Source organism: Oryzias latipes, chromosome 4, assembly GCF_053564925.1.
Source record: "Oryzias latipes strain Hd-rR chromosome 4, Olatipes_Hd-rR_3.1".
In the NCBI taxonomy this organism is placed as follows: domain Eukaryota; kingdom Metazoa; phylum Chordata; class Actinopteri; order Beloniformes; family Adrianichthyidae; genus Oryzias; species Oryzias latipes.
The window spans coordinates 25,527,963-25,552,187 of record NC_136240.1 but is presented as its reverse complement, the minus strand read 5'-3'; the positions used below and the strand labels follow the sequence as shown (position 1 = coordinate 25,552,187).

Below are 24,225 nucleotides of genomic sequence, written 5' to 3'. Positions count from 1 at the left end.
CCTTGATGTTGTTCTTCATGAGCTCTAGATAAGTCAGAAACTCTCAGGGTTTCTAAATATCTCAATTTCTAAAAATGTTTCTAAAGACCGAAGTAGTTGTTGAACATTTTACCAATGTGCAGCTGTTTGTATGATTAAGAATTTTTATCTTTTCTCCAATAATAATTATCGGAACAATTTCTATTTTAAAATCAGCAACAAGATCTTTTGTTTTTCCAGAACTTGGTATCAAGAAACCTGAGCTGTATTGGGTTTGATCAGATCTTAACCCATAAATGAATGACCAACATCTCACAGAGTGCAGTAGTGCACCATAACCTTTTTTCTTACTTTAGTAAAATAGTAGATTATGTTTTCACAGGTGCGGCATGAGCACTGCTCTATGTGAACACCACCTGTGCAACACCTGTGTCTGTTAATGACAAAAACAGGCATCTCACAACCGCACGCCTCAAAGGAATGAAGGCGGATTGAACAGTTGACCCCCACCCCCCACCCCCAATCAGCTCAAGTCTTCCTCACTGCTTTCCATCCACAGAAACAGGAACGGTGCCAAAAGCCTGAATACCATCCAAGAAGACTGGACCCAACAGTCATCTTATACCTTTGCAACGTACCAAAGCCTGGGCCATACCACCATAAAACACCACGTTGTCCAGCATCAAGGGGCTGAGTGTGGGTTACCTTCTCTTTTGAGACCTTGTGGGAAAAAGGACAGGTGCCGTCTTCCCGCTTACACGTCCCTCTGAGAAACCTGAAGACAAGAAAAATCTGACTGAAAAGCTGTGTTGCAATGTAGGGTCCATGTCCTCAAAATGTTTAGCTCAGAATAAGGAACTGAGTTTCTTAATTAAACTTAAAGAAAAGTAAAACACAGAGGCGTTCTGGATATTGATTACTTTACCATTTGTTTTTTGCTGACAGACTGACTGACTGTATGGATGGTGTATGAATAGATTTCCTGAGTCGAATGCTGGGTGAACAGATGACAGCTTGGAAGTTTTGCTCAGACAGCAAAAGAGTGAATGGAGAGGATGACTGCCATCAAAGCTACGTTCACACCGATGCGATTAGTGAATCGGTTTCAGTCTCAAGTCAGTGTACATTTCAGAGGTCCGACAGCATGATTTCAGCGTCGGGCGTGGCATGGCGGCCTGGTAGCAGCACATTTGTCAGACCTTGGCGAAGAAGATGTGTCGTATCAACAAATCAGGAACACAACTTTGGCCCGTGATGTGTTGATGACATGATCAGCGGGAAGAGTGTAAAACCAACATGGAGGAGAATCTGATCGTTTTCCTGAACTTTATGATTTTTTCTTATTTGTACAGAGACAATAACAAAAAGTATCCAACGGCAATTTATCCTTATTTTTTCCTTCCTCTGACAAATGCGGGGCAAGAAGTCATCAAACTGGGTCACAGAGATGGAAGTACCCCTGAAAGCAGACATGATTCAGATGGTGAACTTCACTGTACTGGGAGAGTCTCTGAGTGATCTCATGAACCCAAACATAGAGATGTGTTCACCGATGCTTTTGTAGAGCTCTTAAAAATAATTAAACCTAATCTCTAAACATCATCCCTGTCTTTCATGCATTATAAATTAGTCAATGCTTCCATGTAGCGATTGGGCTAAAAACGTTTAGGGTCATCCCACATTTGTCAGGAGCGGATTTCACATGCGGATCGTGTTTGGTGTGAACGCAGCTCAACAGAGATAAATCTGAATTTGGACAGGCCTTTTAATCATCCCCACCTCTAGGGATCCTACTTCTTTAAATTGATTATTTTAAATTAAACAAGTTAGAGTGGCAGTATAACCTTTATCTCAAATGAATTTTTACAGTTCCGACATTGTAAAGCAGGAAGTCAGGCTCATATCGCAAGAGGGGTGGATTTTTGATGTTGAAGCTACAAAGAATACTAAATTAATCTGATTGACTTCAGTTAAGACCAAAATAGTAAAAAACAAACGTTTGAGAAACATGTTTACAAGTAATTCTCTATACTGACAATACATGAGGCAACAGATGAGAGGAACTTTAATATGAAGGACCGTAGGCTTAACTACAACTCCAAAGTCAACTACCTAGGACGTTGTAAGTACTACCAGTATTTTTTCCCCAAAAAAATAACGTTGACAAAGTTTTCCAACATGGACAAAACTGTCAACTGCACACACTGATGCACTGTATTTTTTGGAACTTCCAAGAGTCAAAATAATTTTTGCTTTGGTCAAAGTTCTATGAAGAACAAAGTGATGCTGAAAGAACAGCAGCAAGAAAGTTGGGAGAGCCCTTTTTTGCTCATGCTACTTTCTGTGCTGCTCTTTTAAAATAAAATAAAATAGAAAGGGGCATCTGGGTATACCTGGTGCATACGGCCACCTTGTCCGGGTCGTGTATGAAGGTACAGCTCGTGCCACGGTTGCATTTGCCAAAGCGGTTGTAATACATGCAGTACTGCTTTTGTTGCTTCTTCTGGCGAGCCTGTCTGATGATGGCGATGCTGCGCTGCACTGCCCGGCTGGATTCAGGAGATGAAGACAAACCAAAAGTATCCACTGTGAGTCATAAATCTGAGGTCATGCAGATTCAGTTTCAGCTCGACCTTGTGTCTGTTTCTGGGTAAAAATGTCCAACATTCACTAATTTTAAAAGCATGTTTGTGGCTTCACAGGCCTTTCGCTGGAGGTGATCAAGGCAGTTTCATGACGAGCATCAGTTGCAAACATGTTGGCTGGGTTCGATTTCATGGTAAAAGGAGAGTCTGACCCACTTACAACTGCTGCTAAGTATAAAGCGAGGAAGTTCTGTCATTTTTTTATAGGATTTGTTGCATAATAGTTCTGATGTGTCTGATGACAGGCAGTGGCACAGGTGCTGTGTCTCTTACCTGGCTAGGTGACGCGTGCTGGAGGGTCGGGCCAAAGAAGAGCCAGGTAACCTTCCTGGAAGTGGAAGAAAAAAAGGTAAAAGGACTTAATATTGGTTAAACTGAATTTTAAATTCTAAATTCCAATGAGGTTTTCCAAATCCTAAAGAAACTTCACAAAAAGCAGTTCCGCTTTTTTAATCTTCCATAATGTTGACCAATTAACACATTTCTACATAATTTCATCAACGTGGAATAAATGTTAATCTTTACAAAGTCTGAAAACAAAATACATGACCAGTGACAAGTGTTCAGGTTATTTGGGATTACATCTAAAAGATAGCTGTATCCAGAATGGGGCTGTAAAAGTCCCATTACTACTGGACCGTGAATCCAGATCCTATCGAAAAATTGAAGCGGAGCGACCCAAGACATCTAATTTGGGTCTGCGCAAAAGTAGCACATAAGATTTTAGGAAATTATAAAAGACATGAAAATGAACAAAAGAAAAAAAAATGAGAAAAAGGTGGTTAAAACAAAATGTATAGATTATGTGGACAGAGTATATACCCCCATGTGTGCAGTTGACAATTTATACAAGCATTTTTAAAAAAATCAGTTTCAGAAAACTGATTTCTGGAATACAATAAAAAGGAAGTTATCAGATTTCATACATCGCCTAAAAAATCTTACCTAGTTTAAAAAGTGTTTTGGTCAAAAACATGAGTGGGTCTTTTTTATGTTCCTTTGAGATTCTGCGCAAAGTGCAGTGGTACCACCCCGATTACAACACTCTGTCTGAAATGCCTTTTAGAAAACTTTGTAACAAGTAAAAATGGATGCAATACAATCTCTAAAATAAATCTGTACCGTGATAAAATACAGTTTTACTGTGTCCATGGCTATCCACAACTTCAAAATAATGAAAAAAAATTGCAAAACATTTATCAAATCACCTTTCAAATGAATCATTGTTTTAAAAGTTTAAGAAAGACATCTGTAACATCCACTTTAGAATGTAACGTTAAAGATTTATTTCCAAAACACTTTTCCTGCATCTTCCGTGTTATACAGCACAGCAGAAGTTGTGCATGAAGACAGATGAAAGTAGAGCTTGATATGCGACTTGTTATTTATACAGCAACTTTGACTTGCTGCTGCCAAACAGAAAGGTGACGTCCAGCTCGGTGTGAGGGCATCAGTAGACCTATGCAACCCCCCAAACACAAACACGGAGCAGAAAGGTGCGTGGGCGTTGATAGAGGCCTGTGAGAGGTGTGGGCATGAGGACGCTGACGGAGAGGTTGGGGTTACAGATGATCTTATTCAGGCCTCTAAGTTAGGAACTTTTATGGCTGTTAGGCTTCTCATCAAGTATGTGCTTTGCTGCGATTTAATCCGAGCTGGACGACAGTCTGGTGGCTCCGTCCCAGGGACAAATGTGACGCTCGCTGCGTTTGGACGTCAAATTACAACTCCCGCCGGATAGATATCTTATGTGCGTTTCTGGAGGTTGTGGGAAGCCGGGCGTGTGTTGGGATGCAAGTCACGAGTTTCGCAAACTGCAGCTGTTCAATTTCACCTGCAGGCTCTGGTTGTGGTACAAAGTGTGAAAAGGGGTGGCGGAGAAGTGTGAAGGAAGTGGAGGCAGATCTGAGCTTTAATCTGAGCCATCCACTTCTCCGGGCCCTCCCCTTGGCCGCTCTGACAGATGACAACTTTATTATTTCAGATGGCAAATCCAGCCTGCTCCCCTCAGTCTATTAACAAGTGTGTGGTTGTTGCTGCAACCACAACAGAGTGGATGCTGCTGCTGGCTTCACAGACTCAACGCAAACCTGAGAGGTGCAGCTCGTTCAATGCAAATGTGATGAAGACATTAGGTAAAAACTGAAATTCTTCCCATAAAAATGATGGGCTTTTTGTTTTAAATGAATCCTCCTTTTCTCAGGCTGCTCCAGATGTGTATGTTTGACAAAAATGTGACTGGCAATAATACAAATGCGTCTTCCAAACGAGTCTTTCAATGCCCCTCATGCCCACGGCTGTACCTGTTCTGTTGATGGACATGTTGGCGGTACGGGACAGCTTGTTTGCAGATACTCTATACAGTGAACCACGGATCCAGCATATTCCGCTTCTTGCCCACCGCTGGCTGGGTGACGGGTGTCTGTCAGGAGGAGTTCGGAGGCGATTCTGCAGGAAACTCCTAAAACACACAAGAGATGAAAGCAGAAAGGGTTAGGAATAAAAAAAAATGTAGTGGGGTTGGGTACTACAAAAATACACTACAAAAATATAAAGTCATTTCGATTTACAATCTCAGAATAGATTTCAATACTGATGAATATTGTTTAAAATCTATTTGGTTTGGTTATGAAAAACACTTTTCAGATAACTAATGACTTTCACTGATAAAATCAGGAATTTTTACATAAAACGGTATTTGTGTTTTTTAGAGTAAATTCTTGATAGTAGAATCGTCAAACATTGGCTGATTTTTTTTAACTAAATCATCCCTTGAATCTACTGAAGTTGTGATTAGAGTTTAGAGACCACAACAACTGTTAACCCATCAGTAACAAACTTCAACATGTGGTTTGGCTGGAAATCACAGAGAACAAATGTACTTTACAGTCGTCGTAAACTGAGAAATGAAGATTAATTGGTACTGGCACATTTGAAAATATCATTGCCATTGACTGTATAAGAGAACTGGACCGAGTGAGTTTGACGTCACCCATGGAAAATTACTTTCTGGCTCCAACAAAATGAATGCAATTCAGTTGCCTTTTTTTGGCGATGTGGACAAAGTCATGATGGAGCCAGACAACGTCAGTGAACAGTGATTGGTCCGAGTCGGTCTAAGACAAATACTTTCGCCAATCAGGAGTGAGCTTGGTGGAAAGCTCATCCCTATCTCTTGAAAGTAGCTTGGGAGAATCTGACAATATGTATGACTAAGTAATTGCTGTTTATTTCTCAATAGAGGTCAATGGGATTCTGCCTTCTTGTAACCAGTGGGTACCTCCTGCTTGGAACCCGAGGGGGGAGAGGTCAATGTGCATTGCTACTTTTTTTAAAGAGCGGCATTATGGGAGATTTCCACTGGGTTCAGTTCTCAAACAGTCTTTGTTCAGGCTGCATTCAGACATGGAATATTATCTGCTCATCCCTCCTTTAAATTCCACCCCTGTTGGGGCCATCTTCCCTCCAGCTCTCCCACTACATCTCCCCTCTTCACTTTATGTTTCCCATCCTGTAGTCACCCCCTCTCCTGCTCTTCCTCCCGTGTCACAGCACTCTGTTAAATTGCTCCTCTAATGGAAAGGACGGCAGTGTGGAAATGGAGAGAATTGAAAAGAGGAGAGGAGGAAATCAATGAGATAATAGGCAGGGCAGGGGGCCAGAGCAGCAAGGTTGGCCCCGACGCTGGAGTGTAGAGACCACACACGCACACACAGTTGCAACACACTCCTGTTACAGTATGTACATTACACAACCCCAGGTTTGTACATGGGCTCTCCATTCAGGAGTCACTCAGCTGGCTTGTGCGGGGGGCTGCACATCTGAGGCTAAGTATGTGTGTGTGGTGGTGGTGGGAGGAGGGGGTGCAGGGGTTATGGCGATAAATTGCACTGTCCTGTCACTTCTATTTGGGGCGGATTGGGGCTTGTGTGCAGGGCGCCGCAGGAGGTAATTTGCTGCCGTATTTCAGATGGGCTGGAAATGGGTTTAGAGCGAGAGTTCATGCCTCCCATTAAAGGAAGGGAGAGGGTTACCCCGAACGCACCCCGTGCACAAAACAACTGACACGGACGCTCAACGCATGGAGGGCTGCTGCAGTGCTGCAAACCAGAGCGCGACCTGCACAAATACCAAGAGCCGGCTGCGCTCGCACGTGCACAGGGCACCGGCTATGAGCGCGTCATAACTCAGCGGCACAGACGCTCGGCTTCACTGAAACAAGATCGGTGGCTGCCCTACACGGGGCAACTGCAGCCAGGGGAGCTGTAATGGGGGGCTAATGCTGGAGCTCTGACTGCCACCCAGGGAGGCTTAAACAGAGACGGGTGGCCCCCACAGCCACAATGGAGGTTAATGGGGATATGACATGAACAGTTAACACAGATGGCAGTTAACCCTGACACCCAGCTGCAGACAAAGGGGGGGGGGGGGGGTAACCAGGGTGTGAACACCCTGTCTGTAAGGGGGTTTATTGGAGGAGTTCAAACCTCCATTCACAAAACTGTGTTTCTGTTTAAAACTGAAAATTGTCTGAAATGTCAAAAGGTTTAAGCAATAGTGGATACGATTTTTTACAACCCAATTTATCTTTTGAAAAACATGTATTTCAGGATTTTTCAACCTATTTTTGAAAAAATAACTGTTGTAAAAAGCAGAATTTAAAATAAAACAACCCAAAACGTCTGGATATACATAAATAACAAGTTCTGGAAAAGTTGGAACAATTTTAAATGAAATGAAACTACAAGACTTTAAAATCCAATGAACTAATTCAATATTTAAAAGTAAACAGAGAAATAAACCCACTATATGGGCCATTTTGAAATGTGATGCCGTTGTAGGTTTCTGAATTAGTGGACAGCGGTATGTCCATGGTGAAACAACTCCTTTCAGGGTTCGTACAGTTATTTAGCAATGGTTTTCCATAGCAATGAGAACAAAGACCACGCTTTTTTTTTTTAAATTGAAAGTGTAAAGGCAATACACTAAAAGTAGCGCTACAATACCTGCTTTTATTTCTCAATAGAAGTTTCGGGGATTTTGGTTTCTTGGAAACAGTGGGTACTTTTTGTTTTGAACGCAAAATTCAGACAGACTAGCTTCTGCAGCGTTTGGCAGACATCACATTGTCATCCCTGTCATGTGGCTCATGAGCCCTGCTTTTCCCATGCAACAGAGGGAGCAAAGCCTGCATTTTCCCATTATTGTATATAGCATTTTTTTTTTGTCAACTGGCATGAACCATAAACAATTAACTTTCACCGTCTCTCACCGTCTAGTGGACTTTAGCAGATTATAGCTTTTCATTCGCTTTTTAAAGTTTTTTTTTCCATTTTGTGTTCTGCGTCTTGACTGGCTGTAAATCTTGTCAATTAATCTTCTCTGTGCCATCCATTACAGAATTTTCCAAATCTACATAAATCTTTGATTGCGATCAAATCTTTGTTTTCATTCCATAATGGTGAACTTATTTTTTCTATGAAGGTTTGAACTTGAACTTTGAGAGTTTTAAAGAGAGAAAAGTGTGAAAAGTTCATGTCTGTCTGAAGTGTTTAGTGAGGGGTTTACAGCCTTAAAACGTCTTACTTACGTTCTGTATAATCCTACTTTGCGGATTTCACCTCTCACAGGTCATTTTTAAATGTAACGTCTGTGATAAATGAGGGACCACTGTAAATGCTATATGACCATAGTTCAAATGAACAGCAGCAAGGAATAGGAAAAAAAAACTTACACATTACATAAGTTTTATAGGTCTTAGTAACAGGTGTTTTGACTTAGCAGGGTATGATAGGTTGGCTCAGAATGGCAAAGTGTAGAATGTAGACACCTTTATGGAGGGGTCTACATGGAGATGGTAAGACAAATGCTGGCACTTTTATTTTTAATTCTGCACTTTTACCTACCTGGCTCAGGTAATTATTGACTGATTTGTGCTTTTTGCATCAGAATGGGCTGATCAACTGCTGATCTGTTCAGAGTGAAGCGACTATTATGTGAAGACAACATTTGCCTGACCTTAAAGAAAAGCTACCCATCCTTGGTCCTTAAGATCTACAAGCTTGTTTCTTTTTCAGGCATCAGCGGCCCTCCAGCAGCTTGGGTCATAACAGTTCGGGTGATCGGAACCCAAATCCATCTAAAAATGGGGGGCAAGTAGTGCAAGGATACTAAGAAATGTAGAACCGGGGTTGGTTGTGTTATGGTTATATATGGTACGGTGGTTATATAATGAACGACCAAAGACCAGAACATTAGCATTTATCCCCTTAAGAGCCCAATTCAATGTGTCCATAGTTATACTTTTCAAACATTTTAAAAACTGAATTTATAGGCAACAAAACTTACCGTATGATAGATATTTTAAATAACTTTTCTCTTGAGAAAATAAATTCAAGACTGCTGCACGCACTCTTTGACCAGTCTTCATAGTATTTCCATGTGACCCATTTGAAACAGCTCAGTTTGAGAAAAAAATCAGCTGAGCCTGAACAAAAATAATTATGTTATATATTACATGAGGGGAGCTGAAATGCTATGAACTTTTTCAGAGCTGCACCAATCAAAGTGGCAGACGGCAATGCTAGATCCATCTGGTATAAAAACTGGAGCACGTAAGTGCTGAATCAGTTCCTCTTCTCAAGAGCTGATGGAGACAGAACCAGGGATAAAGAGAGTGACTAAAATGAAGATAGGAGCCTTAACAAATGGTGGTCATATTTAGAAGATTCATGTCTCGCTGCTTTTTGCCAGCTTTCAATGAAAGAAGGAATAAATCTGGTTTGAAAAACGGCTGAATAGTGAAGTAAAAAAAAGAAAAAAATAGAACTTGAGCAGCAAATCTTTACGTAAATATGTCCGATAAGGATGGATGTAATATGGACATTGGCAATTTGCAATCAAATTCTAACAAAAAAAAAGCATGACAAGAATGATTATTGCAGCTTTTTTTTCCTTTGACAATTTTTTTAAATACACATTTATACAAACCCAAGAATCCAGTCATGGCCTAAAATATTCTCACCCTTACAAATCCCTCAGAAGTTGCTACAGTTCTCTCAGAAAATTGTTCCAAACGCTTTGGTTAATTGTTTTTCGTTTCCATTGGAACAACACACAAAAAAACGAGAAGAAAATTTAAACCTGGTAGATATTCCCACTGCAATGGACAGGACAAAAACATTGGCAGCCTCAACTTAATATTTGGTACCACCCAATTTGAGAAAAAATTCTTCAAATGACTTGCTTCTGGTAACTGTTTCTACACCACTCTACAGGATATTTTTTGCACTTTTCTTTTGCAAACCGCTCCAGCCAACCCAGATTTAAAGGATGACTTCTCCCAACTGATTTAAAGACTTTGATGAAAATTGTGGGTTTTTTTTTCAAAATTTTATTTATGAGCATTGAGAAAGTTATAAAACAGTCCATTTAAATTCACTTAGGGCCAGTTTTGAACCCATGACATATCTCCATTCTCAACAATTATTTTCCTTTTTTTCAATAACATAATTTAGTATCTAACAAGACACAACAGAACAAAACAGGGAACAGGTTTTTGGTGTTTTTAACATAATCTTGTTACATTTTTTGCATGACGGAGGACATGTTTATGAATGAAATTTAAATTAAATTTTCTGGGTATTTCTTTATTCAAATTGTGGTGATACAGAAGCAGACGATAAAATTTCATTTGAAAAACTTTGTATGTGTGACATAGAAGCTATAATCAGTAGACTATAAGCACCCTCTTCCACTTTACTCTGATGCATCCATCCCAGACGACTAGATCCATGATCTTTGTTTTCATCATCCGTGCCGCCATTTGGCTTAAGCTGGATAGCTCCAATATTGGTTACCATTTTTGTTGCACTGCCAATGTTAGGTTGGGGTTGGGAGAGGATGTAAGCTAACGGGGAGTGTGTATAACGAAGGATGACAGAAAGCGGTGGTAGGCTTACTCTGCGCCAACAGTCCCGCCCACAACACAGAGGCGAATTTCTAATGAACTACTGCCACTCTGCAGAAACTCTGCCCCAGAAAATGACACAGGTTTTTTGATTTTGGCTAGAAATAGAAAAATCCTACATAAAAGACCTATGAGAACCTTTTTAACAAAGATTAAAACATGATCCGATTAAGAGTTTAAAATTTCTCCACAGGTGTTCTGTGGGATTCTGATCTGGACTCATTGTTGGGCAATTCACAAATCATTGCTTTGTTTGTAACCATTTCTGAGAGCTATGTGAAGTGTATTTTTGGGTCATTGTCCTGCTGGAAGATCCATGACCTCTGGTGGAAACACTGCTTTTAAACACAGGTCATCACATTGGATCTCAATACCAATTCTTTGATCTCCGTCAGATTTTATGATCCTGTTAACACGGTCAATGAAACCAGTGCAAGAAACATCAAAGCACTCTCAAAACATCTTTGAATCTCAAATATGTTTTGAGATGTAAGGTAGAACATGTCAGGAGTGTTTTACCTTTACCTTTAAAAAAATATGTAAAGGAAGGTGGAAACCGGCAGCCCACTCCAACACAGAGCCAGTGGCGGACAGAACATCAGCAGTGGGAGACAGAGCCCTCCAGATTGCATAGAGGTAACTCTACACCATCCACCCAAAAAAATGGCAAGAACGTCCATCAAAGGAGCCCCCTGCCGCTGGACAGTAAGAAGGCACAAGAGCATGGAGAATCTAAGCTCCGACCTGATGCCAGTTCAACGCCCCATCCACCCAGAAACCCCACCAGCCCCTGACAGGGGCCTACCACTGCCTGGGAGTCCAAGCACCCCCACCACTACCACCACCAATCCCAGAAATTAGCCAGAGCCAGCTATGAAGAGCCTAGATCAAATGTACGTTTGCAAAATAAGAGGGAAACAGAAATGAACATTACAGCAATCAAAAGGATTGATTACCTTGGCAACATTATAAAAAAGACCCAACTTCATACATGGTGGATGGAGCCACTTTTTTCCTTTTTTGCAGATAAGTTTGCTCTTAGAGCCATGATGTTTTGACCACAGTCAGACTATATCAAAAAATTTTTCAAGTACATTAGTTTCGACACTATAAGGCAGACTTCAAAGCCTTCATTTTTTCTTCAAGAAACAACTATGCATTTTGTAATTTAGAGTGCCTTATAAATAGATTCATTCTGGTTGTGTTTACTGATGTCAAAGCAATTTTGGGATGTGCACGGCGCCCTCTCAAATGTCAGTTTATTTTTTTTACTAGTTCTTAACAAGTTTGGATTTTATTGTTAATATGTTAGCGCAGCTAATGTGTAACGGTCTCAGACTCTATTTTTTACATGTTCCAAACAAGGTTGGGAGTTAGCATAGTCACAGTAATGTTTTGTTTAGCGGTATCAGTCTGTATTTTATGTGTTGCAAAGAAAGTTGGTAGTTACAGGTTTTGTAAATATGCTAATGCTTCTTTTTTTTTTTTCTAACATGGCTAATAAGTAGCGTGTTACAAACAATTTCTAAAGTAATTGTGAATCCAGTCAATAAAGTCAGACTGACTGACGGACTTAGGCCTGACTCTTGTCTCGCTTAATGCGCTGGTGTGCCTTATATATGATATAAGTTCCAAATTAGTCTATTTATTGAATAATCTGGTCTGGTGCCCCCTAAATTGCTGAAAATACCATAATCTGAAGTAAAATTTCATCAGTCTTTCTGATGGCCTTTTCATAGTGAAATTCTTGGTAAAATAATATTTAATTGTATGGTTGTTTAGCATAAAGAGGCAAAAAGTTTAAACAAAAAGTTTTTCTGGAACGCAAACAGCCTAAATTTTGTACAAAATGCTCTTGTAAAACTTGTGACATAAAAACAGAAATACTGGATCCAGTATTTCAAGCAAAAAGATAGCAAAAGTCTGGAGATCTATGGTTGTAAAACTGTTTAAAAGTAGAAAAAAGTGTGGCTTCTTTCTGTATTTTCCTTAAATGACAGTAATGCAGAAAACAAAGAAACTGGAGCATGTGTGCCTCTGTCATTTTTGCTTAATGCTGTAACTCCTCTCCTAATGATAAGTTTGTGTATCTTTCTCTCTTTTGGGAAAACAGAGTGTGTGAAGGTCAGAGTGAAAGACTTAAACTCATCAAAATCCAACGGTGAAAAATATGAGGGCAAAAAAGAAGAAACAGAGGACAAAGCACGGGCATAGGGAAGTTCCCCTGAGACCAGCATGTACACTGTGTGTTTGAGTGTGTACATTCCTCTGACCACGCGATGCACAGATAAAGGAGAGCGCGATTCAGCATTACCCGAGCTGTTGATGAATGATCCGACTTTTGTTTTAGTGACAGGGAAGAGTTTGGATGGTCGCGCGGCTGCTCAGAATAATGCTGCCCTTGTCTGTTTGTCTGCAAACCAAGCATTAATTCGCTCATATTGGGAAACAGTTACCCTTGAAACAGAGCGCAGCAAAAAAAAGCAGTCATCAAGTCGAAAGTGGAGGACTGCTGCTCTTCTTCTACGTAAAAAAAAACAAAAACTAAAGCCCATCCCATCAAATCCCACCTGATGAGAACTGCATGCAGGATCATAACATACAAGTGTCAGCGAGGAGCACATGACTCATGTGAAAGGTAATGAGTAAATGAATGAATGGATGGGGGGGGGGTAAAAGGGGCTGAATGTGGGAGCAAAAGGAGTGGAGAAGGGAAATAGCGCTGCTTCACTTTATTGCCCAGTCTCTTACATCCTGTGTTGATCGATACTGAAGCAATAAAGAAGATGAGCGCCCGCACCGACTGTGTGTGCGCGCTCGCTTGGAGAGTGTACTTTTGAGGAGCTGGACGGTGCCGCCGCGCTGGGGCTTTAACGTTTCTGAAAGAAATACGGCGAAGAAATATGGAAGAAAGTGAGGGGAACTGTTTTTAAACGCAACGGTAAAGAAAAGGAGAAGTAACAGGGGGTGGGGGGACATAATCTAAAGAAAGGCACACGAATGGGAGGAGGGGCTGTAAGTTATCCTCCTGAGTGCATGCTTAACTGCTTTCTTAATTCAGCTCTTGATACTATTAATTGAGTTAATGTCAGGATTATATCAATTTTCTGTCGAGGAGACCCCCCCGCCCCCACTCTGACCCCCATCCTCCTTTCAAACTGTTAATCACAGTCGGCTTGGTTATGGTTATAGACAGAAAATGCACAAACACTGTGAACAACAGTCAAACACAGAGGTGGTAGTATGATAGTGTGGGCTTCAGGACCTGGACAACATTGAGGGAATTCAACCAGAAAAACATGAAGGATAAAATTCAACAGAGTTTTGGGTTCTGGAGAAGAACTACATAATTAGAGCAAACCAATATAATTAGTATTTAAGATTTATCTAGTCAAAACCCTTCTTTAAATCTGTCTGAAATGTCCTTTTATTTTCTGTCATCTAAAAAATAAACTAAAATGAAAATGTAAAGAGCATGTTGTTTAAGTGACTATGGACAGAAACACTTCTAGCTACGTTCAGACCAGGCCAGAGACATGCGTTCTTAAACATGCATTTAGCCCATGGTGTTTACACCGAACAAGCAGGGAAGGGCTTCTCCTTTTTCCACTGTTTCTAGCACATGTCCACCACCTACAGAGGAAGCGTGCACGTACCTATAAGTTACTGTTGCTCTGTGACTTTTACCGGTATGTTTTTTTAACCCGCCGTGTGCTGTTACTACCATATTGCTGCCGTGTTACTGCCATGTCACAGGCACTGTTTGGAAAGAAAACCTCAGGTATATCATTCAAAATTTGAAAACTCTTTCTGTGTACCGTCTTTCTTTGTAAATATATCATGTGAACCTTTCCTGCGTTACTGTTTTTCTTTCTTTCCTCTCCGCCGAAGGCAGATCTTCCTTCGGTTGTTTACTTCCCCGTTCGGACGCTCAGACCCTCTAGAGTGGGTTAATAAAGAATCATTCATGGTTCTTCAGAGGGAAACCTTTTTTTTTACAGTTCTCTCTCACTCTGTATAACAAACATAAACACACACCCCCAACACACTTTCACTGCAAGCGCTCCCTCCTCCTTCCGCTGCAGCTCCCTGCTCCTTACATGCGCGTGCGGTTTCAGCACATATACATCCTCAATCTACAACACAATGTGGCGACCAGGGGGTTTGCCCCCCCTTCAGCCCCTAAGACTCATGGGAAGTGGGGAATCGTGGGTGTAAAGTTCCTCACCATGACTGAGGGGGTTATGAGCAGAAGTGAGCTCCATGCTGTTTGACTGCTTGTGGGTGTGTTAAATTTAATAGGCTGCAATGCTGTGTATTATACCTTCTGTGAGACTCTTCAGAGTGGGGCAGGGTTTTTAGAAACGCACTAGCTTGATCATTTTAACATTCCTCAATGCATGCACATGCGGCTTGTATACTGGTGCGGCTTGTGTATGTACAAAATGGATTATCCCTTGAAAATGGAACGGGTGCGTTCTATAGCCCGGAAATTACGATATATTCCGATATATGAAAGACCGCAATTATTGAATTTCTCCTCCATGATCAATGTTCAAAGGGGACACAATCCATATATCACTACCAAATCTGAGTCACTGATTGGTAAAAGTTCAACCTGGTTTAACTTTCAATGCACGTTCAAAATACAACCGTTTTAGAGCCCTAAAACTTGCATTGCTACGTGAGAGCATGAGTTTTCAATGCTACACCCAAAAATCGCATTTACATAGTTTACATAGACTTTTAATTGAAAGTGGTTGCGAATATAGCTTTCCTAAACTTGGTAAGCTACTTCATTACATAAGGGCATGTGGTTTTCTAGAACTTTTCATTTTTGTTCATTAATCCTTGTGATCAGGGGTGGAGCTATAGGGGGGCAAGGGGTATACATTTATGAAACCCCCAGCCCCACACACTTGCCCCCTAAATTTTGAAGTCAATACTAGTATCATCATTAACAAAGAGTAAGAAATCATCAATACAAGCTTCTTTAAGCATTAGTAATAGTACCTCAATGTGTGAATGTGTGTGTGCATGGGTGAACGGAACTGTGACTGTAAAGCGCTTTCTAATAAGGTATATGTCTACGAAGACTCTCATTCATCCAGGTAGATTCCATCATAGTAGTAGGTTTAAAGGCTTTGTCAATTCTGAATTGAATAAGAGATGAAACGTCTTTAACTTTAAAAACCAAGTCCAGATGACAACCTTTAAACCTACTACTATGATTCTAATAAGGTAATAAAGCGCATATCAGTATATGCCATCTACCATTTACCCTTCGAAGGTCTTCTGCCCCCCTCTAGCTACAGCACTGCTTGTGACATTTCTAAATATGTTTGATGTTTAGAACCATTTAGATCATTCAGAAGAAAAAAAACATCAGGGAGTGGATGAGTTGTTGTGGAGCAATGCAGTAAATATTTGGGATTATAACAGCTCTGAACATCAGGTTCACTTAAGCACTGACAATGTCTTCAGAGAACATGAATGCTGGGTCAGGACGAGTGTCTGGTCTGCATCCAGCTGTGAGCAGATATGCAGATTAAGAGGTGATTCCCTGTGTGGACAGGGATCACTGGGAATGATCCAGCAGAGATGAAGAGCACCACTTCAAAGTTAAGAGTAAAGAAACATGAGCTCACAATGTGCTCAATAGCTCCAAGCTGATAAAAGTGCTGCTGGGCTTCGGAGTTAAACAGATAGATAAGAATGAGCGGCGAGATGGTGATTGAATGGGGGAGTGCCTCCCCCCTCTTAAGGGACCTAACCTGTCCCCCTCCCTCTCTATCTCTCCGCTCACTTCTCCACACATAGTGATATTTCACTGGACGTCAAGAAGCTCAAATTGAAAATCCCTTGATGAATCAATATTTACTGCAGCAGCTAAATGAATAGTAATAAGTCACCAGAGGCCAGGTTCGTCTGCACATCAGGCTCCACAGTCTCACCAAATCTGGATTTCACAAATGACGCATGCAGAAAAGGAAATTCTAAGCGCAAAAGGGCCAAAAAGATTTCCACAAATGACTGCAAACACAGTGAGTGTTGGAAAATAGATTATGTATTACATCATTTTCAATGGATGTCATTATTTTAGGGTTTCTGCTCTTGCAATGCCATTATGAAATCAATATACCTGCAAATGCCATATTTGCATAAGCTCAATTCATACCTTATCCTTTTCACCTGTTTAAAGCCAAACGTTTATCCTGGTTAAGGACAAGTTTTTGTCATAATTCACTTTAATTTCAAAATTCAGAAATGAGGCTTTAAAACTATTTTTCAAAACCCCTTTGTGTCCCGCCCATACACAAAGATTTTTCCAAAGAGTTCTAAATGAAATTTACACTTTTGTATATAAACCATATTCATATTGATTCAGTGATCAATTCAGTACAAAGAATTGTGTTATGTAATTTAAACACTGACTGCATAAGAGAACTGGACGGAGTGACTGTTACATCACCCATGCAAAACAGTTTAATTCTGGCTCCAACAAAATTAGGGCAAGTCAGTCGTCAGTTTTTTTGCAAATGGACGACATCATGCAGGAACCAGAAATCGTCAGCAAGCAGTGACTGGTCCGAATCGGTTTGAGTCAACACTTCTATAGCAAGAACTCTCATAATAAGGAGTTAGCTAGTTTGGAAGTCCAAACCCCTAACACTTGAAAGCAAGCTCGGAAGAATCTGTCAATCAAACGTTTCGAACATTCAACATGAGACCACATGCTTTTATTGAGGCATTTGATTGGTCAGTTTATAACTTCAATAACTTGCACTATAGAAAAAATATTCTCAAAAATGTTGAATTTGTTAAAAAAAATGTAGCAGAGCAAGAATAGTTGTCCTGACAAATATGACTGAGTAATAGCTGTTTATTTTTCAATAGAGAAAATAACTTTCTTAATTTTTTAAAAAATTTAAAATTTAAAAACTCTGCACAAGTGGTCCTACCAAAATCTCAGAAACGAATCTCTAATGAACTCATGTTGCTCTGCAGAGAGGGAGATACACAAACTTTACATAAACCTGGATGGAATTTCTTAACACTCAGTGTGATGCAGCAGCTGATTGGCTGACCTTAGCTTAGAGCATCTAACTGTGGGTTTACTAACAAAGTTGTTTTGGCTGTTTAATAGTTCATGGCACCTGTGTTCATGTTTATTAGTGTGTCTGCCTGAATTAACTAACATGTGAGGAGCTTTGAGAGCATAATGCCCTCCACTGGCGATAGACTTGCTAAGCCAAAACTCATCTCAGAAGTAAACTGTGCTATCTGGTTTCTTCTGTGGATTGTCTTTCATTCGCGTGTTGTATTATTTTTCTGTGTGCAGGGTATAGTAGTCGATCACACCTAGCGTAATGGATCCTCCTGGCCCGCCAGGACAGAGCCGGGTTGTAGTTAAGGGTGTTTGTGGGGCTGGAGCCTGGACGAGTCACCATCTTATAGCGTGTCCTGAAGACCCGCTGGGAGGCGGGGCTACGATGCGAGGATGAGGAGGGATCTGTAGACACACAAAGGATGAGAGAATGAAAGATCCTGTCTGTGGGAAGAGATGCACATTCACATCATTTCAAATGCATACACTACAATCATTTACACACACACACACGCACACAAGCATCTGAGGACTCTGGCAGGTGTGCTCTTTAATAAGCTTCACATCTAAAAATGAGGGAATAACAGCAGCAGAATTTTTATGAGTCTAATAAATCATGCGCTCTGTCTCTTTCTGCGCTGCCTTCATCCCTCCTGCCCAGCCTCCCACTTTTCTTTTAGTCTCATTCATTTTATCATTTTACAAATCCATCAGAGAAGAGGCGTAAGAGCAGGACGACAGGAGGAGAAAAAAATACAATTATTTATTTATTTGGTATCCATCATGTTGCTTTATGATCAAGTTGGCTGGTGCACACAATAGAATTGGCATTGTCTGCTTCACAATAGTTCATATTAAATTATAAAATACAGTGGAAAACATTTTAGAACTTTTACTTATATAAATATTTATTCATATGCATATTTATGTTAATTTAATTACAAACACCTATTTGGGTTGTAGTCGTTAATTTTATTTCTAATCCCGATTTCCCAATACTTTGTCGCATTTGTAAGAAGTTCTTATAGCATTCTGTTCGCAACAAACTTTACAGGATGGAAATTTATCAAATAGAATATTACACTCAAAAGTATCCACCCAATTCTGCCAAAAGAAAAGTCATTATCTTTCGTACCTCTTCCCCCTCCCCTTGTTTTCGGTGTTGGTTGGCGACAGCACTCCGTCTTTCTGACTATCTTCTTGCTCTACTTTACTGCATCCATAAATCTCCTCTATGGTCTTCCTCTGGATGTTTTTTAACCAATATACTTGTCATCTGTCCATTGAACATGTCCAGCTTTCTCATCCTGTCTTTCTAATCTTTATTTAAAAAGTGTTTCTTTTGATGTTACTCCCATATATAACTTCAACAAGTTAAAAAAAAGCAGCTTCAAGTAACATAACCGTGCAAAGTTCTTGTGTTTTAGGTCCAAGTCATCTGTACTGAATGTTAAAAGTTCTTCTAAAATGGGAGATTTCAAGTTTTTTGTCTCTGCTACCAAACTTCTTGTCTAAACCATACGACATCACTGATCTCGCCTTTTATTAATGTTAAAGATCCACTCCAATGAAAATTGTGTATCTGGTGTTTTTAACATGTTCTTGTGGCGTTGGTCTGATGATTGAGGACATGTACAAAGAAAATTAAGCTCAAAATTGCATTTCTGAGTTTTTCTTCATATAAATCGTTAAATTTCCAATGACCTTCTGCTGCTCTGCAGAAACTATGTCCAAGAAAACAAGACAGGTTTTTAGATTTTGGCTAAAAACGGCATAACCATAATTAAATGACTATTGGGAATGCTTTAAAAATAGCTTAAAAGATTGTCAAAGTGGCTCTTTAACACTTTTAACACCAGTCCAATTCCTCCACTTATCTCTACTTCCTCTCCCCACTCTTTGTTACTGTGGACTGTTGATCCCAAGAAATCTAAATCCTCCCCCATCCTCCCCTCTGTTTCCTGTAACCTCACCGTTTCACATGAGTTGCTCTCATTCACACACGTGCACTCTGTCTTTCTGCTACAAGCCTTCATCCCTTCCCCATTTTGAGCAAACCTCAGCCTCTCTGCTTTTTCCTTCACAGATTCCCTTCTATTTGTTTCAAGTTCAGCTTGTGTTTTAACATGATTAAATCTTGCTGTCAGTTTCTCTGTGACAGACCTTCATGACCATAAGTCGCCATCAATGTGTGAATGAGTGATACATGGGTGAGTTGGGACAGTGATAGCAAATCGCTTTGGGTCTTAATCAAGGGAGAAAAGCGCTATAGGTATACACCATGTTCTATTTACTATATTGCCTTATCCCATACGGGTGCTGTGCGTTTTTGGGTTGTCCAGGCCGATACCCAGAAAATAATACAAATTGGTTGATTAATCATTCAAGTTTGAGGCTCTCTAATAAGATTAACGAAAGCTGTGTTATTATTACCTCATTGCTACTATATTTCCATCAAGTGAAACTGTCTGATTCCTGCATATTCATTTAAACGTCAAAACCTTACTTACTCATTTATTTACTTATCACAACTACATGCAGATATGTTCACACATGTCATCTTGTGTTCCAGACTCATGGGCCTGAGATTCTTAATCCAGAAAGATATAACTGAATACTGAACAGATGTAATGTTACATTCACACTGGGCTCGGAAATATGCGTTCAAGCGGCCACTTCCAAAGAAAAGTATTTCGGGCTTCTGCATTCAGAACTCTCACATGCACACATAGTAATGCATGTTTTTAAGTCAGTTTCAGTCATTGAACTGGAGTTAAATGTTTATCCAGTTGAACTTCTACCAATCAGGGAATTGTATTTAGTAGTGGCATATGGGTAACAGCCTTTTAAAAACACGGAAGTGCCACCCGTTTAAAAATTTATCATAATAATTGCAGTTTGTGCCTGGACGAAATTATATAATACCAAGTCTTTCATATACTGAAAGAGTATGAAAGAAAAAGCCTGGAGCAAGAGTCACGAGATTTAAACCAAGCCTCTTCCAACTGTGAGTGCATGTGCTACTGTCAGGTAGCCACAGTCCAGTGTGAACACTCTATGTTGAACAACGTATATTGGCTAAAAGCCAAATTAAGAATGTCCATTTAGTGTGTTCTTGAGACATTGTACATGTGCCCGGTGTGTATGTAGCATTTGTTGTTGTTGCAGTTTGACTAAATGGAAAGGAAAAGATCTGCATCACTGGAAAAGGGCCCCCAGCCTCAAGATCCCTGGATGTGCGTATGTGTGTAAATGTGAGTGTGGTCGGATTGCTTGGGATTAGTTGCCTGGCTTGTAGTCGCTTTTTCTCTAACAATCCATCCGTACTGCAGTCAGAGCTCTTTGCGCGCCCTGGCAGATGACAAATAGGCCTCGTCAAAGGTGCTGCCATGATTCCCAACCCGTAGACCCGTGCACACCCGCTCCACCCTAGTCCTAATCTGCCTCTAAACCCTTGTTGCAAACATTGTGACACTTTTTGTGTCCTGAACGCTGTCACACAGCTGTTTTCCCCTTGGCTACAGTTTGATGACACTTGCCGTGAACGGCCGCATTTACGCCCAGCGGTGTGGGAGAGCACAGATGGATGGACGGTGCTCCGCCAATTGTAAAACACTGCAGGTTGTGTTGCTTGAGTGACTCTGGGAGCGATGGGGTCTCAATCTTCCACTACAGAACCATGACCAATGAGCATGTGAACACCTCAGCGTGCGCACACAAACACACTTACTCACACATGTACACCTGGGGTCTCAATCTTCCCTTAATAGACCTTTGACAGTGGCCTGCCTCGCACGGGGCGCCAGGCTCTGTGAAGACACCATTTGCAGACGCATGCAGCTCGCACACTGTCCATCCATCTCCCTGACTCGGTGCTGCGAATCCTCAGATAATCTACTCTCCACGCACTCATCGCTCCTCCTGCAAACAGTCTGCCTTGCCATCTCAGAGCCACATTAAAGGGCTGGTTCAACATGTTTTCCCACTTATTTCTCTGAGGCTTCCTTTTTCGTTTTTTTTTTGTCGCTGAATGGGAATAGATGGATGTAAAGACATGGAAATTCCAGTTCTTGCCAAGAAAAGGAAGCACAATTTAGTCTCTGATATCAACAAAACTATTATGAAGTTTACCATCAACCAAGTTTAAATAGCTCTAATACTCCCATACCAAACTAGCTCATATATATATATAAAAAAGACATTATTGTTGATGCAAAATAAGGACATATTAACCATCAGATTCTGGTCCAATGGTTTTACAGCTAAGCATCAGTTGGAGACTTAACAAATAAATTAGTCTCTTTGGCCCTTCATTATGAACACTTACCTTTTATCCAAACTGCTGAGTTAGTAAGTTATATGGTTGCACTTGCAGACCAAAGTGAAATGTTTGTTTAATTGAATAAATGACACATTACAAATGCAGAATGGTCACAACTATTATTTTTCTGGCTGTGGGGAAAAGTTGTGGACAGACATATATGTGTCGCATAAGAAAATTATTAGCTGCTGCTAACAGTCTGCACATCCACGTAAAATGTGGAGAACTCCACTTTTCAAAGCAGAGTAAAGGTTTATCTCATTTATCTTCTCTAGCAGTTTTGATCCTCTAACTGAGGAATCCAGTCAAAACTGCTGACAATTCATAAATGTAGATCCTGCTTTATGAGCATGAAGAGACAGACACAGCATTATATAAGTGGATCTGAAAATGTTTTACCAGTCTCCTAAGATGACTGAGCCTCATCTAAGCAGTGTAGACCTGACTTTGAGCAAAGTTCTCCTCCATGCCTTGTCTCCAATCATCAGCCCTCTAACTGTGGGCACTGACAGGCAGCAGCACGGAACCTCCTGACGGCTAATTCCGAAGACCAGCGGGTCTCCCGTTTTCCCGGGACGAGCTGACGAATAATAAATCTTAATATTGACAGTGCCTGCTCCCTCTGCTATCCCATGTTCCAGTCCCCTGGGGCTCATCCCCTGACTCCTACAGCTCCAAAGCGCTCACTCAAGATAGTGATGCCACGCTAACGTCACGCTTAACAAGGGAGTTATCACAGTTTAATAACCCAATGTAAGCCTGTATGGTTATGAGTGTTTGACACAGAGGTACTCCTGACACCCCCATCTGCAAAAAGTCAACAGTGTCCTGCCAACTAAAACTGTGTGATCTAAAAAATGCAGCATCTTTTAACTCAAAACACTTTAAATGACTATAAAGATACACTTGCATCGTAAATGAATTGGGATGGGGGAAGATTTCCCATTCCAGATGTCCTCTGGAATCAGAAACTAGAGTTTGGTTCATGTTAAGACAAAAATGTTTGATTGCCAGTAGAATGGGTCTGGTCATTTGCACCTGTGTGACATGTCTATATCCCCACCCATAAACAGATAAATTGGTCTCTAATAGACCCTGAAATGGACAATGAAAATAAAAGAAATAGATGTATGATTTGGAAAAAGCTGTAATAAAGCAATAAAACTCAAGTTGATGTCCATATGGCATCCTGGTGGGGAACAAAAGTAGCTCTTCACTGTGATGGGGAACAGTAACTACCATTGAGACTAAAAAGATTGAGATACTCAAATTTTTCTGGGGAAATCTTTTTTTTTAACTGTTGGTGGCTTCACCACAGGATATTTAACATAACTTTGTGAAATGCCACTGGAGACTTCATAAGATTTACTAATTTCACTAGAAGCAAAAATACTGAGGTCTAACAGTAGAAAAATCGAATACTGTGATGTGATTTGCTACTCAGGTAAGCCATCTTTTTTAAACGCATTATTGATGCTCAGTTTCTAAATGTTTTCAGCAGGATCCTTTTAACTAGAACTCCAAATGTGGAGTTATTTACAAGTGAAGGTGGTCCAATGTAGTGATGCAATTTCAAAAAGCTGTAATCTGTATTGTGTTTGGGGTTTTAAAATACCTGAGTACCTGTAAAGTATTGGAAGTTGAACTCCAAATGTGGCCCCTTCATTCCAGACTGATAACAGAAATGCCTCCAGAGAAGCAGAGTAACTGTAAATGTGATGACAGACTCAACATCAATCAGCAGCTTTTTACTGTTCTAGAGGACACCGTAGGTCTCCTCTCCATGTGGCTGATTCCGTCAGCTCAATGATGTCACCATACAGATGCGTGGTTATAATGATAGCGGGGTGAAAAAGGTGGGGTAGCCACTGGCTCGTGGCTTCGTCAATCATTGCGATGGAGCCATCAGCTGTAACAGACACCAGCTGACCCGGGGAAACATCAACTGACCACAAGGCAGAAGGAGGGAACACCCTCATACATGTGCGGGGGGCTTACTGGTCATAAAACAGTGAGATGGTAAAATAGGTATAAATTGCAAAATGTTACACTTAAACGTATGTTACAAACTGAGAAGGCAGAACAGTTTTTCTATGCAGTGGTTTAAGAAGTAGCCGATCTTGTTTTTTGTTTTTGTTTTTATTATAAGAACGAGTTGATTCCAGGTTTTTGAACGCACATTTAGCATATGGTGTTCACACTG

The 24,225-nt window shown here is 40.6% G+C and overlaps 1 protein-coding gene across 1 annotated transcript in view; it reads right to left on the bottom strand.

Moving 5' to 3' along the window:
- Positions 1–24,225, bottom strand: part of zc3h3 (zinc finger CCCH-type containing 3) — a 64,987-nt gene that overhangs the window by 13,952 nt on the left and 26,810 nt on the right. The window contains exons 4-8 of the mRNA XM_004068230.5: positions 17,956–18,106; positions 4,928–5,085; positions 2,898–2,952; positions 2,373–2,528; positions 685–754 (exon numbers count right to left, since the gene is read on the bottom strand). Of these exons, the coding sequence (XP_004068278.1) occupies positions 685–754; positions 2,373–2,528; positions 2,898–2,952; positions 4,928–5,085; positions 17,956–18,106 (590 nt within the window). The remainder of the gene's footprint in view (positions 1–684; positions 755–2,372; positions 2,529–2,897; positions 2,953–4,927; positions 5,086–17,955; positions 18,107–24,225) is intronic.